Source organism: Rattus rattus, chromosome 4 (genome assembly GCF_011064425.1).
Source record: "Rattus rattus isolate New Zealand chromosome 4, Rrattus_CSIRO_v1, whole genome shotgun sequence".
Classification (NCBI taxonomy): domain Eukaryota; kingdom Metazoa; phylum Chordata; class Mammalia; order Rodentia; family Muridae; genus Rattus; species Rattus rattus.
This window is the reverse complement of record NC_046157.1, coordinates 97685993-97704256: the sequence shown is the minus strand read 5'-3', so window position 1 is coordinate 97704256 and position 18264 is coordinate 97685993. Positions and strand designations below refer to the sequence as shown.

Genomic DNA, 18264 nt, shown 5'->3' with positions numbered 1-18264 from the left:
GTCATCCAGGCAGTGTTGATCATGGACTTCCTCTCCTGGCATGGGTCTCAGGTTGGACCAGCCACTGATTGGCTAATCTCATGAGTTCTGGGCCATCACTACTCCAGGGAACTTTACCTGTGGGACAGATTGTAGGTAGAAGATCTTGTCGTTGGGTTGATATTCCAGTTCTACTGCCAGGAGCCTTGCCTGGCTATAGAAGATGGCCAGTTCAGGCTCTGTGTCCCCCATTACTAGGAGATTTCATTAGTGTCATTCTCGGATTCCAGGGAGTTTCCACTGAACGTGTTTCTACATTGCCCCCAAATGCCTCTTCCCAATTCTAGTACTCTCTCCCTTCAGCCCTCCCACCCCAATGTCTGATCCCACCCATTTAATATTCAATTACATTCCTATGGAACTAGGAAAAGATACTAAAATTCATATAGAAAGGTACATAACAAACACAGGAGGCAGAGAGACAAACAGAGAGACATACATAGAGACACACACAGAGACAAAGACAAATACACACACATATATATGCCCCCCCACAGAGAGAGAGAGGAGAGAGAGAGACAGAGAGACAGAGAGACAGAAAGACAGAGATAGGTAGAGAGAGAGAGACAGAGACAGAGAGACAGAAAGACAGAGATAGAGACAGAGAGACAGAGAGACGGAGAGACAGAGAGAAAGACAAAGAGAGATGGAGAGACAGAGAGAGTGAGAGAGAGAAGAAACTCACTTAGAAAGCCAAAGCAATTGTAAAGGGAAAATGGGAAAATCATCAGTACATGATCTCAAATTACACAGGCAACACAAACTATCTTGTATTAGCTTTGAACACATTTAGGATAATGGAACACACACCCAATTTTCAAAACATATATTGGTATAAACACTTATTCTTCTCCTCTCCTCTCCTCTCCTCTCCTCCTCTCCTCTCCTCCCCTCTCCCTCTCCTCTCCTCTCCTCCCCTCTCTCCTCTCCCCTCTCCTCTCCTCTCCTCTTCTCCCTCCTTCACTCCTCTCTTCATTTTATTCCACTCACCTCCTCACCCAGCACACCCCCCCATCAATTTTGTCTTGTGCTTGTTGAGTTTCATTCTGTAGCCTCCTCTGTCCCGGAACTCGTTTGCATACCCCAGGTTGCCTTCAAGCTGTTGCCCTACCTTCTAAATACTTGGATTTCCAATCTGACCTGTTTGCAGAGGTTAGTTTCTAAAAGTAATTCATCCTGAGTCTTTCCCTTGGCTACCTTACCCTCCAGTCCAGCTTTAGTTATTTTTTACCGGTGTGATCGCACACGTATCTTAGCTTGCCACTTTCCGATGCTCTAACCTGTGTAGAGCTAGCCTTTCGCTTCTCATGAAGCTTAAAATGTGCTTCATGAGGCAAACTCACTCCAGCCCTTTATGGTCTTCTCCCTACATAAAGTCCTTGCATCATCCTATTCCCCAAGCCCTCTATCCCATAGTTACTTCTTTGCCTGTTTCTGCTCATAAGGTTCAGCTTCCATGAGCTCAGCATGGAGGTGATTTTCTTTGATGAGCCTCCCTGAGCATCTTGTGCACTTTGTTATCCCTGCTGCGTGCTGGCTCTTTAGACTTGCTCTGATCAATACTCATAACTTCTGCACAGTTTTATAAGCTGCTTAACTTTGCAGATGTTAAGGAGAGTAACAGGGTGGTTTTGTTTGTTGTTTTGTCTTATGGTGCTAATATAACATCGAGCACACATTGACGGGAATTGGTTTTATATAAATTAAAAAAAAAACTTGTCACCTCCAAATGTTCTTCTCACACTATTATTTTCCATGCTTTATGTCCATGATGTCTAAGTGACATTTACTTTCTCTTGAGAAGATCTAGAGATTTAAAAAGTTATCCTCTATCCTTATTTCCAAAATTTCTAAAATCATATATAGCACTTAGTATCCTTTCAGAATTTCTTGTAGTATTCTGCTATCCTGGGGCTATGAGTTAATTAGAGCATATATTTTAACATCTATTTTTTTTTAGTGCACCTCCACTCCAATCTGTTGCTAACATTTGCCAATGTTTTCTTTCTCTGATCATCTACAGACTTTATTGTGGTCGGGAAGAATGGGATGAGGGAGGATGAGAATTTAACCCTCACAGTTATCATCTAGGAATCACGTCTGTTTTTAGTGTTTGGTCTAACATAGCATCTAGACTTTTCAATGGTCTTAAGCTTATTTAGATATTAAACAAATCAGACCTTGAGTCTGCTTTCTAGTTAGTGAATGGATGGGGGTGGGGTTGAAAAATATAGGCTGGCCAACCAACCTGCCTGGGTTTTGTAGGTTGCACGTAAGGTATGGTCAGGATAGATGCTTGTATTCAACATTAGTCTTCAGACACTGCAGTATGCAGAGGGGGTTGGGAATCATGGGTAAAGCTTCTCAGCTTCCTATGTGCATTCTTTTCAACAAGTCTCTTCACCTCTTCTCACTTCGTTTCTCACACAAATACAATGAACATAAGGCTATTTATCTCACAAGGTCATTGACACTCACACAACAAGTACTCAGTAATCCCCACCTTAAACAGGTCTGCACAGTGACTGTTATTTTGAAAACAGCATGAACGCATTCTGCAGTTGAAGAGAGTGCTGTAGGTTTCTAAGTTCACGGAAAAAAAACATGGCTGGCAAGACAGTCACATGCACTCAGATGTAACAATCTAATTTTCAAAGAAAGGGGAATCATTTCCAATAATCCTAAGATTATGCTAGTCCAGTAGATTTCCCCTGGAGGGCACAGAATCTGGAGCCATTTGTAACCTCATCTTTAGTTCAGCGTGTCCTTGTGTCCTCTGATTCTCCCCTTCCCCTTCTGGCAAAGGAAAGGTTAATGTTCTTGTTGATCACCTTGATTCTTAGATCTTGCTTAATACCCTCTCCTGTCGTGCTTGCGTTCAGTTTTTACCTATGTAACTGCTCTTAATGTGTTAGCGTTCAAAGTATGAGGCACCCCCTGCCTCTGCGAATGCAAAAGTAAAGAAGAGTTCAAATGGAAAATTTGGCCTAGCTTTTCGTCTAATAATCACCTACCTCTTCTTCCCAGGGAGGAATAGGCATAGCATCACTAATAGTATCATTCGGTCCTTTAACGAAACACCCTGTGAGACAGGACTATTTCAAGATAAATTATCCTCTTTTGGCTACAGAGGTCACAGAAGCAAAACAGAAAAATCATCTAAAAATCACAGTGAACTTCAAGCTGCAGAACACCAATGGCAACACTATGTGATCATTGAGTTTAATGAATAATAAAAGAATACACCAATATATGTTTGTGCATCAGTAAATGTTCAACGAACATTCCAGAATAAAAAGCCTTGATTGATAGCATTTGCATAATTCCCCAATGAACAGAGTGTCATTTGATTTATTTGAAGCTATAAAAAGATGCTGAACTTAGAGATGTAAGCATGACCAATAGGTTCTTATGAGCTACTGTCAGTGAGTTGTATCCAGGACCAGGTATCTAGACATAAGAGAGAAGACAGATCTTAGGCTGTCTTCCTATCTAGTAAACGCACGATTATTTTCAATAACCTTGCTAAGTAGTTGCATTGTTCTAAGAATGCACTCTTTCTAAAGGAGGTTTTCTAGATTCATGAGGTCTGCAGAAGGGATAACATGGTGTAAAAAGTACACCTAATAGTACAAAAGATAAAAGAGCATCATTCTTCCCAGACTAAAACACAGGACGCAACAAGTATAGTATTTTCACGCAACAGTTAAGTCTGTCGCGCAGCAGTAGATGGTCCCTTTGGGGGAACTGTGAAGTTGTTACTCAGGTTTCTCTACAATGCGTTTATACCTTAGCTAAGTCTACACATGGATGGGAACCGGCATTTGAAAATCATGGAGGATAGGTAGCGAGCTGTGCTCTCCAGAAATACAAGGGTGATTCTATCAAACGTTCTGACTCTCTCCAGCCACTTACATGATAATATAAGAACGGTTGAAAGTTTATAAAAGACCGGAAGTTGTCTTCTTTCCTTTCTTCAGGATTCTCGCCATCTTATTCAGAAGGCAGAATACGTAACTGTTTCTGAGGCACTTTGTTTTTTTTCTTCCTCCCTCACATGCACACTCACATTGGAAAAATGAGTAACTGCATGAAATAGCATTATATGGGGGTGGCGACAGGTCCACAGATAGGCTAACAATGAGGAACGTTCTGAGTTCAGGACAACATCAAAGGATGCTCACGGAAAAGCATGCCGCTAAGGTTTGTCGGCTCTACTTAAAAATTTGATTTTGTCCTGTTTTGTTCAGTGAAAGGGAAGATGTGCAGATGTACAAGTATAAATATCCAGGAGTTGCTTGGAGCAACATTTGTGGCTGGTTATTATATATCTGGCTTAGGAAATGGGTAATTATAGAGGTTTTATTTCTCGGTTGTTCAGATTTGATAATGTTTAGAGTTTAAATGCAGTGTTTTTGTTAATATGTAGAGATATGGACCCTCAGGAAATTCAAGTTAATGATAAACAGGAGCCAGGGAATTAGGGCTTATTCTCACTGGTTGTTTGATGGTCTAACAAATCTTTTGTGGGCACTATACATCCAACTCTTCTATATTCGGTCACTATGAAGCAACTAGGGTGGTAAATTGTTATACTTATTTGGAAGTTTTAGCAATAAATACATTGTTATTCTAATGAATCATATCATTTAATTAACAGGAATCATTCCTGTGGCTATAAAGTGGTCTCAGTGATTAAGACCACTGGATGTTCTTCCCGAGAAACTGGATTCAGTCCTCTGCACATATATAGTAGCTCGCCACTATGTGTTACTTGAGTCTTAGGGGACCCAATGCCTTTTTATCTTGCCTCCAAGGGCAGGGCACTAGTGTTGTATACATTTATACACACAGGAAAACATCTATACAAATAAATACCACACCTTAGATATATAGATAGGAAGATATGTAGATAGGAAGATATATAGATAGATACATAGGTAAAATTATTTTAAAAGAGTCATTCTTTTGGGAGATGGAGCTGTTGGTAGAGTTCTCATGCTGCAGTGGATGCCTCTATACCTATGCACACATGTTGCAAAACTGACTCAACCCAATGTGTCAGTGACCACGAGCACAACAACAACAAAAAAATACATGTAGTTGGGAAAGAACAATGCTGAGGGAGATATGGGAGAAATTGGATGGGAAATGGGACAAAATATGACTACATCTTCATTGCATATTATTCGGCCCTTTAACAAAGCACTCCATGAGACAAGATGATTACATGATGAAAGAGAAGGCTGCATGTGAGACTCGGAGTCCTTTTGTGTTTCTGATAGTATGTAGGAACTTTTGCCCATGGGAATGTAAGGGTTAACATTTAAAATTGACTGGTTGCCTCCTGATTTCTTGCACATAAAGCCATGCGAAGTTCAGGGAGAGACTTCTTCCCCTAGTAATGAAGCTCTCTGCTGCTAATGGCCCATGCAGACTCCCTTGGCTCCTCCAAATTAGAAATACTTTTGTGCTCCTTTGCTTCATTAACAGTAAAGAGAGGGAGATTGGTGGCTATTTAGGGCACAGGGAAATTGGTGGCTATTTAGGGCAAGCAAAGATTGTAGTAATTATGGTTGGTAAATTCCCTTCATGGTGTTCTTTGACTCTTGATGTTCTCTTGGTGCCTTTCAGAAAAGCCCACCACTGTCAGTGTTGGCATTTGGCCTAGAAGGATAGAACTTATTCTGATTTCTAAGTTTTGGCTGCTTGCAGTGGTCAATCTTACCTGCAGGGAGATGAGCCTTTTGCATTTTGATTTGCTTTTTTAGAGTGTGCACTATGACTCTGCCACCAGCTGTGATGAAGCCGTGCTTAGTATCTACTTCTTTATTTACACTACAGAAAGTTGGCTTCATGGCTGCCTAGGAAACTACATCCTGAGTGGCTGAGATGGATGAGAAAGGCTTGATAGACTCAGAGTTCTATAGGGAGAGCTGCCTTGGCAGAAAGGGGTAAGAAGAAAGCCAGCTTAGAATAACACCATGCCCTGTGGAAGGTTTCTGATTGACTGAGTGACCACTACAATGTTATTGTGTGCAGATGGAAGAGAAGAACATCCAATGAGTGGCACGAAGGACCCTAAGACAAGTAGAACTTCACTAACGCTATCAGAGTTTTGGCAACATTTAGAGGGGAAAATATTTATAAAAGTCCTACTTTTTTTTCATTTAATATTTAATTTATACTAATTTGGGTGGCCAAACATGAGCCCTAAATTTCTGACCATTATCCCCAGACAACTTGAGCTTTATCCATGTTCCACTTCTCTCCCTATCAACTATTAACTTTGATGACACCATTCTGAATCTGGCTGGCCAGCAATATGGTCTGTGTATATGCAGAATCGGGAGGGCCTAGGATGACCAAATGTCCATGTCTTATTCTGTCAGCTCTTAGGGTACTTGGTGCTCCAGGGACCCAGTTGTAGTAATGCTAGGGGACTAGGTGGAGATAGGAAACATCTAGAGTCTGGAAATCATGAAAAAACTTCATGAAGATTTGGCCCCCTCCAGGAAACTGGAGACTGAACATTGAAAGTAAAGAACAAGATTTAGGAATGGTTGGAGGAAAGGGAGCTTCAGGTCAGAGGGAGGGCGTTACATCCAAGATTGTCAAAGAACTGAGTGCTCAGATCTTTGCAAATATGGTAACTAATGCAATATCCTTCTGGAGACCAGCTATGCTTGTATTGTTCCTGATGATCATAGAATCAGGTATAAGAATGAACTGGCTATATGCTATCATAGATTAATGAGTAATGCCCCTTAGAAGGCATCAAGAGGTATTGAAGCGTGCATCTAAAGGGGGAAGCAATTAACTTCCTGCTCATACCAGCTTGCCTGATACTCACTGCCATGCCTCCCTACTCCTGTGGACGCTCATCATTCTAGAGCAAAAAGCAAACATAACTCCTTCTCCTTCTTATGTAAGTTGCCTCTATCATAGTAAGAGAAAAGTAACTAATGTACTTTTTACTCTATGGAGAGAAGCTTTGGGTTTGCAAGGTCAGTGATGGTACTAATATTACTTGTCTGCTATAGATAAGGAAGTTGAAGCTCTCAAGGACATGTTGCTGTTCATAAGGAAGAAGCCTGAGGAGGAAGTTAAAGGCTTATGATACAAGATTGCCAACTTTGGGATGACTGTGGTCTGTGTCCTCAAACATCAGCAAGATCATGGTGGATCTCTGAGGCAATATGATGAGTTGGCTCAAGACAAAATATGGGAGATAGAAAAGTACATGTTGTGTATATTAAGAACAACATAATGGTGGTACCTTTATAGTCCTCAGAGAATTATAGCTGCTGCAATGGCTTATGGAGATTTGGTGGTACTTACAGAGCCAAAAGGCAGAACCTAGTGCTTGGAGATTAATGATTAATTTGACTTCAGTGAGATTTAAAAACAGAGCCTGGTATGTTTACTGTGGTTTGCATTTTGCCCTACTCAACAAATTCTGCTACACAGACTTACAAAGATGTCTGAACTTACAAAGACCTAGGCAAATACTGTTGTGAGGCTGGGGACCCCAAGGCCCTGGGAACATCATAGGCTCTCTGGATGCCAACACCACTCACTACTTCCTTCTGGAAGATAAGGAAGGATTAAACCCCAGGATAACCTAGGCAGTGGCAACAATTATATAAATCTCACAAAAGATCACCATTTATAGGATCTGGCCATAATGGTGTCTGTATCGGTAATGAATAACTTCAAAGTTCTGAAGAACTAAGTTAGCGGAAGTAGGAAACCCTTCCAAGAGCAAAGATCAGTAAAAGTTCAGAGGTCATTGAATATTTACAGAAGAAAATTAAGCTGTTTTCCCAAGTGGCTCAATTGTCAGAACCTGGGTAGAATAGAAAAGAAAGGAGTTCATATGGAAACCTGAGCAGTTTTAGAAATCATGACCTACTTCAAGCACATTGTTCATGCTACCACATATAAATGTATGAGCCACTTTAGTAAATGTTATATAGCTTTAAGTGGAGGTAACAAATTCCTATAATTTATGATCAACTGCTAATCTTTGATTAACAAGTCTAGAAGTCTCCTCCCATTTTATGGCTTACTGTATAGACAGATTCACTGCAGAGAAATATCACAGAGTAGACAGCATATTTTGACATACTTAGTACTTGATCATTTACTCAACAAATATCAGACATTTCATTTATTCTCTTCTGCATAAGGTCCTATAGTTCATCATTCAAAGTCTTTATGCCCATGTAGAAGCCGAAAGATTCCATATTGAAGATGGATCATATAGAACTGTGGAGAATCCTATCCCAAATTGGACTATGGTGTTCATGACAGCCAACACATCAATCTCCTTGATGTTTATTGCTTAAAACTTATCTCTCCTCTTATCACTTTCATTTTACCCATTCATTTCTTAGATGCATGTTTTTATTTCTCAATGTATTAGTTGGACAAATCATGCTGTACACTTTTAGGACTCATAGCTTCATTCTAAAGGTTTTCTTAAATACTACCATTTTATCTTGGTGTGGTCCCACATACCTGCAGTCTTAGCTGTAGAGAGGCTGAGATTGAGCATTCAAAGCTGGCTCGAATAGTGCATTTGATGTCAGCCTTGAGCATGTGATGAGACCCTGTCTCAAGCACTAACAATATTAAAGATTGTACCTATAAAATCTACAAATAGAACATGAGTGCGTCATTAAGTGGGAAAGGGGACAGGATGAACGATTTAAAGTTGAAGCAAACCTCCTTCAGATTCATTCTGGCTCCAAGAATTTAAGCTAAGTCATGTCCAGCAGTTGTAAGAGAAATCAGACAGAAAAATCCCTTCCTTCAAGTTTATAATGATCTAGGTAACACTACACAGGCAAATCCTGGGACAGAATAGTTCTTTTATTCCAAATGCCCAATGACTTTTTGAGCCTTCTTATTTTACTAATGGGGGAAGCAAATAGATTTAATAATAACACAAGAAATCAGTGCTCTATAACATGAAAGCTTATAGTCATGTTTTCAAAGGACATCATATTACAAGTAGCTTTCCCAGATTTGCTGAACCATTGGCTTGTAACCACATGTACATCACAGCTACTCAATACAGACCGTCAGAAAATCCCAAATGCACTGAAACCTTATGAAATGTCTTTGTGATTTTATTTTGTAACTGGATGGTGCGATCCTCAAATGTGTACTTCGAGGATAACAATTCTGTCTTAGTGTCAAAAGGCTGATTCATTTGACATTTTATACATTCAAATAAGTGGTAAGGAATCAAGGATGTATTGTCTCCATGCTGGGAGAAAGGAAGCCAAGATCAAAAGGGTTAGTTAGTAAGCTCCAAGTTCACACACACACACACACACACACACACACACACACACACACACACACACACACACACACTGAGGTATATAGTTCCCATTTTTATTTTATGTCTAATAGTCTACATTTTATTCTATCTTGCAAAAGCACCTTTTTCCATTTGTTTATTTGTAAAATATATTAGTCTGCTTCCTGTTGCTGTGCTAATAGAACTTGGGGAGTAAAGGGTTTATTTGGTTTCCGTGTCCCTATCCCAGTCTGTCACGAAGAGAACTCAAGGCAGGAATCTGGAAGCAGGAACCGAAGCAGAAACCATGAAGAAGTGCTGCTTACTGGTTTGCTCTCATGGCCCTCTCAGTTTGCTTTCTCAAACACCTCATGGCCACTTACTCAGAGGCGACACTCCTCAGGGAGAGCTGGGCCTTCTACACCAATCATTAATCAAGAAAATGCCGCACAGACTTCCCTATAAAGCAATCTTGAGGAGGTGTTTTTGCACGTATAGCTCCCTCTTTCTCGATGACCCTAGCCTGTGTCCAGAAGACAAAACCATGCAGCGGAAACAGAATCTCTCTGTGGCCCAGGGAGACCTGCGACTTGAGATCCTCTGCCTCGGTCTCCTGGTTATCCAGGTATTGAATATTATTCCCCTTTGCCTATAGGTGCGAGTCTACTTCCCTATAATTTCAAGCACTTAGGCCAAGATTGGGATTCCCTTAAAGTCAGGAATCATGGCAAGTTTGTCGGTGCAGTGAGAACAATCTCTCACACAGGGCTATAAAGTGGGTTTAAATACATCCAGCTTCCATCTTGCTGTGAGAACTCTCCACTCTCCTTGTCCTGCTTTCCTTTACTTTCAAAGCTTAATTAGCTTGTACCTAAATGTGGTGAAAATTTCTCATGTAGTCTAAACAATGAGAGAAAAGCAGCCATCTACTTATTGACCATCTAAAAATCTTTTCCTTATATTTTTTAGTTTTTCCACTTATTTTTTTGAGTCTTAACTTTTGAATAAATATATTTATGATCTTTTAAAAATTTCATTTATTTATTTTATGTATATAAGTACACTCTAGCTGTCTTCAGACACATCAGAAGAGGGCATCAGATCCCATTATAGATGGTTGTAAGCCACCATGTGGTTGCTGGGAATTGAACTCAGGACCTCTGGAAAAACAGTCAGTGCTCTTAACCACTGAGCCATCTCTCCAGCCTATATATTTATGTTCTAATAAAATCTTCAAAATCGCTTTCTGGGATGAGCGATACAGAATGAGTCAGGGGATCTAGGTGCTACCATGACCTGCCTCAGTTCCTTCATTTGGTGAAATGCTGCTCTCTGCCTGCAATCCTTTATAAAAGTTAGCAAGATGGCACAGTCTGTTTCAGTGAGTCCCTATTCAACCAGTTAGCATTTGTAATGTGTAGGAACAGTACTGATATGTATAGAGCCCTGGTCTGGCATGGAAGCCACCAAGGGAAAGAATGAAATATGTCTAACTCCGGGTTAGTACAGTTTGTGGTTTTAAGGAAGCAAACCCAGGAACATCAAGGTACAGCAACAGCAGTGCGTTCTGTGCAGTAGGTCAGACCCTGGGAGAGAAGCCAAGATATTCATTCCAGGAAACACCACTGAAGCTGCTTTCTCTGGGCAGTTGGAGAAGGGTACTGAAGAGTTTTGATGCAGCAGGTTCTGGGCTCCTGAAAGCCCCTATGGGACTATCGAATTGCTCATAATAATTGTTGTTTGTTGTTAACAAGCTTGCTACATGACAAGATTTTTACTGTAGTCATTTGTCAGATTATATTTTATTTGGGCCCATGTGGATCCATTTAGGTGGCATTTATTAGTGGTTTCACATATGAGTGTTGCTTCAATAGTTCCATCACAGCCATGCAATATAGGCAAGCCTTCTGGTGACAATCTTCTAGTGGGCTGTTTTGACCTACATGGATTGCAAACACTTCTGTAAGCACATAGGTAGAGGCTGCACAGTTCACCAGCGGGGACTCACACAGAGAATGGAAGAGGAAGGCTTTAGATGCAGAATGGGAAAGTTACCGTGAAGTTAATTGTTTTTAGATTTGATTCATTCATTCATTTTAAATACATGTGTGTCTTGCCTGCATGCATATCTGTGCAGTGTGCCCTGACTCTGTAAGACAGAGTTGATTCTCCTGAAATTGGAGTTACACGCCCGCTGGGTACTGAGATTCAAACCCAGATCCTATGGAAGAGCAGCAAGGACTCTTAACTGCCGAGCTGTCTCCCAGCCCCACCTGGGAACTCATTTACTTTTCTTTTTCGTTTACTTTCCCTGTAGAGCTAAGAACCTTGACGTTCCTAAGAATTTAACCATGACTGACATCAGAAATAAGACAATCACTGTCAATTATGTGGATGACACATTGTCTAACTCTTATGGCTGGATGGCTCTACTCTTGGACCAAGAGACCTACTTGCTGCAGTTCGAGGGCCCTTGGACAGACGGGTCTTTGCAGGTAACCCCATCCATTGATATTTCTTTACACACTCAGTGGTTCTCTGTACTTCTGTGAAGGAACGGGCTGTAAATTTTATCTTATGCTTATGCAGGAAGCTACAGCAGCATTTTGCTATGTGGCTTGTTTATTCACTTGAAAATTTTAGTCTTTAAATTCCCATCTTGAATGCAAATCTAGTTCTTCTAGAAATGTTAAATTAAGTAATTCGATGAAAAGTAGCCTTTAAGCATTTCCTGCAACTTCTTTAAAAAAAAATTATAGGCTAAAACCTAACTTATCCAAGGGTTAGAAGGCAGAGGAACCCAACTTACCCCTGTGTTGAGGGTTAGAAGGCAGAGGAAATTTCTTAACATTAAACATTTACATGTTTCATACTGCCACCTTGTGGCTCAAGATGAATTTGCAAATCTATCTCCCAAGTTGGACTGAGTGGACAAAAATCAAATTAACTAGGGGTAATAGCTATGTGAGAAGTGGGTACATTTTTAAAAATGATAACAGCAACAACAACAACATCAAATAAGACGTACAATTTGAAAGGGAAAGATTATTCAATGCATTTCTTTAAGCTTATTTTCCTGTCACATGTGGGTTGGTAGGTTATTTTTTCCTCGCTGTGTCACGTGTAACAATGTCCACATAGTGGTAAATGTCTACCTTGGGGCAACAGGGGGGACACATCTCGACCTATCTTACCATGGCCCTCAGATGAGAACACTCAAGGGGATTTCCCCAAAACTAAGGGGGTGGGGGCGGGGTTAAGGTTGTGTCCCAGGAGGCTTTGTGTCCCAGCTCAGCTCTCTGCTGTCTTGTGATGCTGCAGTATGGTCTAGACTGGTATGGTGAGATCAACAATTGCTGGACTCAACGCTGAATGCATCAAAGGTGCCTCATGCTATGGCGTGTGCCCCAGGAGTGTCAGCTATTGCTGCGACTCACACACAGTTCTTACTACTCCTTGTCTCTCCATGTCCTGAGGGGTAGGTGGGAACGAACTGTAGACTTTCCCCTTTCCCTTACAGCTGTTTGACCTGAGACAGTCAATTCACTTGTCTGGGCCGTGATCTGCTCTTCTGTTAACTGTGGTTATGAACAAGAGGAACCCCATGGCCTCTTTTCAGTCTTTATAGTTAATGAGTTTGTAGCCCCACTGTGAAATAGATCCAAGTAGGTCCGTTTCTCACACAGACTCTGTGGCTTGGCATTGATCTGTTCTGTTGCTAAAATGACTCCTTTTGAAGGGAGGGCATATGCTCCATCATCCACGTGGTTTTGTTTCTCCTCTTTGTCTCTCACTTCAGTACTCAGCAACCTTTGACAACTTTGCCCCTGGAAATTACCTCCTGCTAATGCACAGGGACCTACTACCTTATCCCGACATTCTCCTCAGATGTGGGAGTCGGGTGGGCCAGTCACTTCCCTCTCATCCTTTGCCGAGTCGAGACGGAGCCTGTGATTGGTTCTTCCACAGGCAGTTAAGGCAGCTCACCTACCTGGGTAAGTTTCCACCTGTAGAGGTATCTTTGAGAGGGCATATGGCCACAAGTTTCTTTATTGTTGATGTCAGCATTTGTGTTGTGGAATAAAACACAAAGGTGACGGCTGTGCCCTGTGCTTTCATTAAATGGATAGGTTCCAAGTTCAGAGAGTGTGGGTTCAAATCTCAGTCCCGGGCCTGAGCATTTATCACCTACTACATCCAAACATCGTCCCCTGAGTGTCGCCATTGAATTCTTCTTCAGAGATAAATTGCACATATTTTATTAGTAGGTGGTGGGTGATAAGTAGGTATTCTACACTGCAGTCCCCTTGTTCATAAAATAATAACAGAACCTACATCAAAGGGCATGCGATCAAATAAAGGGTGGCCGTGTAAAATTCTTTATCCAAGTGCTGAATCTCTATTATGCTTCATATGTATTTGTGGCATCAATCTTTTATTGATTTTAAGATAGCACTCTATTTGTAGCGAAACAATCGCACGTTGAAACTGCTTTCAGATGGGGCTGGGGGTTCAGCAGTTAAAAGTGCTTGCTGCTCAGAGAGGACGTGAGTTTGTTACCCAGCACTACTTCCTGCCCATATCTCTGGTTCCAGGAGATCCAAGGGAACGTGACACCTATGTTCACAAAGCTGTAATTAGACATACATGCATAGACATAATTTTAAGAAAGACTTCCCAAGGAATCTTTTTCACTTCAGTCAGAATGGCTACCATTGCAAACACCACAACAAATGCTGACAAGGATGTAGTAGAAAGAGAAATCCTTATTCATTTCTGTCACAAATGCAAGGTAGTGAAGGCATTATGGAAACCAGTATGAAAGTCTGTCTAAAAGCTAAACACAGACTTCCTATGTGACCAAGGTGTGTGTGTGTGTGTGTGTGTGTGTGTGTGTGTGTGTGTGTGTATTCTAGATCAGCATTCCAGAGATGCTTGCTTATCTGTGTTTATTGATACGTCCTTCACAAATATCTAGGAGATGGAATCAGCCTAGTTTTCTATTAACAGAGGAGTTTAAGGAGAAAAACGTGATACATATACACAATTTTTTTTATCTCTAAAGAAGAATTCAATTATGACATTCGGAGAAGATGTTTGGAACCAGAGAGCATCTTAGTAAGCCTAATAAGCCAGATTCACAATGACATATATTGTATGTTTTCTCTCATATATGAAGTCTAGATGTGTGTGTGTGTGTTGTGTGTATGTATGTGTGTTTGATTGTGTGTGTTTGTATTTGATTGATTGATTGATAGATAGATAGATAGATAGATAGATGGATAGATGTAGAAGAGGGGACTATGAAAGAGAAGGACATATTCTAAGTGGAGGGGAGGTAGGAGCAGGAGAGTGTGATGAAATATGTATGTCATAAAAGCAGGAGAGGAGGTAATTGTAGAGTAAGAGAAAGAGAATGAGGAATTAATAACCCAGAGTCTAATGATGTCCCATATGGAATGAAAAGGCACACTTCCCATGGCTCCCACTTCATTGTACTCTGAACCCAACTGACCACCAACTACCTGGGACTATGAAGATGGGAGTCTGGCCAGTTGTGGCCACAGACACGGGGAACAGCACAAAATATCTGCTGATGCCAATGAACGTTAGCTTTGATGTGGCATTCGAGAAGTGAAACCCTGGAGAGCTGCTGAGGTTAGGGAATCAAGAGGACATGAGATCCAGAGACTCCAGGACTGGAGGGTAGGCTGTGCTTGTCCTGAGTTAGGATTGGTGGCAGGAAGAAGGAACTTGATACCCTCTGTCTTTGCAGTCTGCAGGCAGAACTTTTTACCTTCTCATGGTGTGCTTCATAGCATTCCAGTGTTAAGGTCAGAACTGTCCATTTTTGACCTCCTGGAGTTTATCTGGTTTTATTTTTTCTATTCCAATGTCCTTATTTGTCATGAGAACCATGGTGTCCACTTATGTCAGCCTCAACAGTTTATTAATAGGATCTGATCAAAAGGTACTCATCGTCTAGATGGCTGTTTCAATACAAGACATTTCATTAGATAAATTCCCCACTTATATTTAATTGTTTAGCTTTCATGACTTTTAGGGTTTAGTGACTACACTGCTTTTTGTAGTGGTGTGTGAGAGAGAGAGGATCTGATAAAAATTGGTTTCTGCAATGATGGTTTTGTTATAAATTGTTCTTAATAGAGTCTGACAAATTCAGGGAGCCTGATCAACATAGCAAGTCTATGCCACCACCACAAGTCAGATCTGGACCCTAAGGGTACGGAATAGTAAGCAATGGCCCTGGGTCACTTGTCTCTCCCGCTTGTGCATAACCATATGAAAACTGGGTCTGACCTATACAAAAGCCTTGCCACTACTGAGTCTTAGTAGGCATGAAGGGAGAGTTGGTGCTTCCCTCTTATAAAAAGAAAACTTCTTGACAAATACATTGAAATATATATATATATATATTTTTTCCTTAGACTGAATTTAACTATGGATATTATATGCCCTAATCAAATGTAATAATGTAATAAATAACATCTGTATGAGAATATCTTCATAGCCTTTCCTTTGCCTGTGATTTGGAAAAGAAAAAGAGAAGCCACTAAGAGTTGCATGAATGTCTAATGGACTTAGAGACCCTTGATCCTTGAAGAGGATGTAGGAGTTTGAGGAGTATCACCATTTTAATCAATGTGACGAATGAGTGACTGTAGCCCCTTATGTTTCCATTTATCATCTGGAACTGAGGTGTGTACTGCTCTGTATAGCAGCTCCCCGTGCAGTTACAATGGCTATGTGCATTTGACCATTTATATTTCAAATGTTATCCCCCTTCTCAGTTTCTCCTCTGCAAACCTCCTATCCCAACCCCCCACCTCCTGCTTCTTTGAGGGTGCTCCCCCACCCACTCAATCCCTCCTGCCTGTCCAACCTGGTATTCCCCTACACTGGGGCATGGAGCAAGGTCATTTGACCATAATTACAGATATCCTTTGTGTAAAGTTTACAACTTCTCTAGGAATGTAATGGATACACTACCATACGCCCTACAGATCTGTGCCCAATGTCCTAATAATGGTATATATTGTAGCTGGCACCCCAACATAACCCATAGGAAGTATATTGCTGGATTTGTGTTGTATAGTTGATAAATTAGTTAGGTCCTGACATTCATTTAATTGTTTAGTTTTTCGGTTACTGGTAGGGTTAGCATTAGGATAATTTACACTAAAGATGCAGATCAAGATTTCACAGGCACATAGTAGGCACATAGTAGGCACATAGTAGGACGCAAAACATCAGAAGAGTTTCATTTGGAGAAGTCTGACTCTATTGTATGGAAACTGATTTCCTAAGGCGCACCCAGTCTCAGTTCAGTTTCTTTTCTGTGTCGTTCTTTTTCACTTAGCTGCTGTTTTCTTCTGAGGCAGAAAGGAAGAAGAGAAGTTGTCTTCTGACAACTGGATAGATTTCATTCACTCTCTGCTTCTCTTTTATTACTATTATGTTTTCATACAGTATACATTGACCATATTCTTTTTCCTCCTCCACACCCTCCCATATTCCACCATCTCCTCACCCACTCAACTTCACTATCTTTCTCTAGCTCTCTCCCCTGCCCAAATAACAAAAAGAAAACCAAACAAGATCTAGTAAATAATAATAATAATAATAATAATAATAATAATAATAATAACAAAAACAAAAACAAAAAACAAGAACTACACAAAATCATGATTTCTCAATTACTCCTGGGCATGGGGCCTGCCCAGGACTGTGGCTGATACACCCACCGATACCCTATTGGAGAAAGCTGATTTTCCCTTAGCCAGTGGGTATCAGTTGCCAATAGGTTCTTGGTTAGAGGTGAAACTTTATGTCGAGGTCTTTTTCTCTGTGCTGGAATTTTGTCTGCGTTGAACATTAACTGCTTCTAAATGATCTTGTGCACTGTTTGCACCCTGATCACATCCCCCAGTAGAAGATTCCCCCCCACACACAATTAATTACATTTCTCCTGTGTGACTTCATCATGGGAGACTTAAAAGTGTCTGTCTAACCTTAGACCCAAGCAAGAGTGAACAGGACCCAGGCAGTCTAGCTCCTGACTCTGGATCCCTCCACTAGAGTGTGCTACCCACTAAATAATCACCAAACCAAAAAAGGATGGAGAAAGGGTATCTAGTTAGGCTGTGGAGGAAGAAAACTTCTCACTGGTCCCCAGTGACAGTGAAAAATATGCCATGCACACATTCTGACCCCTCCATTTCTCTTTTCCAGGGAGGCCAGTTTTGTCTTTGTCCAGCCAACATCTTTATAGAATGCTGGGTTTCTGAAAGCTCACGGCCAGTACTTCCGGCTTAGGGTTTTAATCGGTGGCTTGCCGGCTTTTTACCTAGGGCATGGTGTAATCACACCACGCCTCAATACCTTGACTTCTCTAAGGAGGTTAAGAATATTTGCTTGTCTCTTGGAAATGTGGTACAAAGCATTTAAATACATTCAAGCTTGCACAGCATAATCGGATACACTGGGGGGAAAAAAAACCTTTCTCAGTTCCTCTTTTCTCTCCATTAATGTTATATGTCTTAGTACTCACTCTAATTTTTATTTTGCATGCTTGTACGTGTGCACACGTCTATGGATGCACATGTGTGCATGTATGCGGAGGCCAGAGGCCATCCTCAAGTGTCATTCCTCAGGTGCCATCCACCTTGTTTTCTGAGACTGGGGTTCTCAGTGGCCAAGAACTCACAGGCTGGCCAGTAAGCCTCAGGCATCCATTTTACCTGACTCGGCCTCTCCAGAGCTGAGGTTGCAAGCTCATGTTCCTCTTCTTGCCATTTTTTATGGGGGTTCCAGAGACTAATTTTAGGTCTCCATGCTTGCAAGGCAAACAACTGTACCAAGTGAGGCATCTCCCCAGCCCCTGACTCTCT

General features: G+C 41.1%; 1 protein-coding gene across 1 annotated transcript in view; it reads left to right on the top strand.

The window, feature by feature from the left end:
* Pkhd1 (PKHD1 ciliary IPT domain containing fibrocystin/polyductin) overlaps positions 1–18264 on the top strand; it is a 457519-nt gene that overhangs the window by 235310 nt on the left and 203945 nt on the right. Inside the window, exons 48-49 of the mRNA XM_032899487.1 lie at positions 11670–11847; positions 13152–13347. Coding sequence (XP_032755378.1) covers positions 11670–11847; positions 13152–13347 — 374 coding nt within the window. The remainder of the gene's footprint in view (positions 1–11669; positions 11848–13151; positions 13348–18264) is intronic.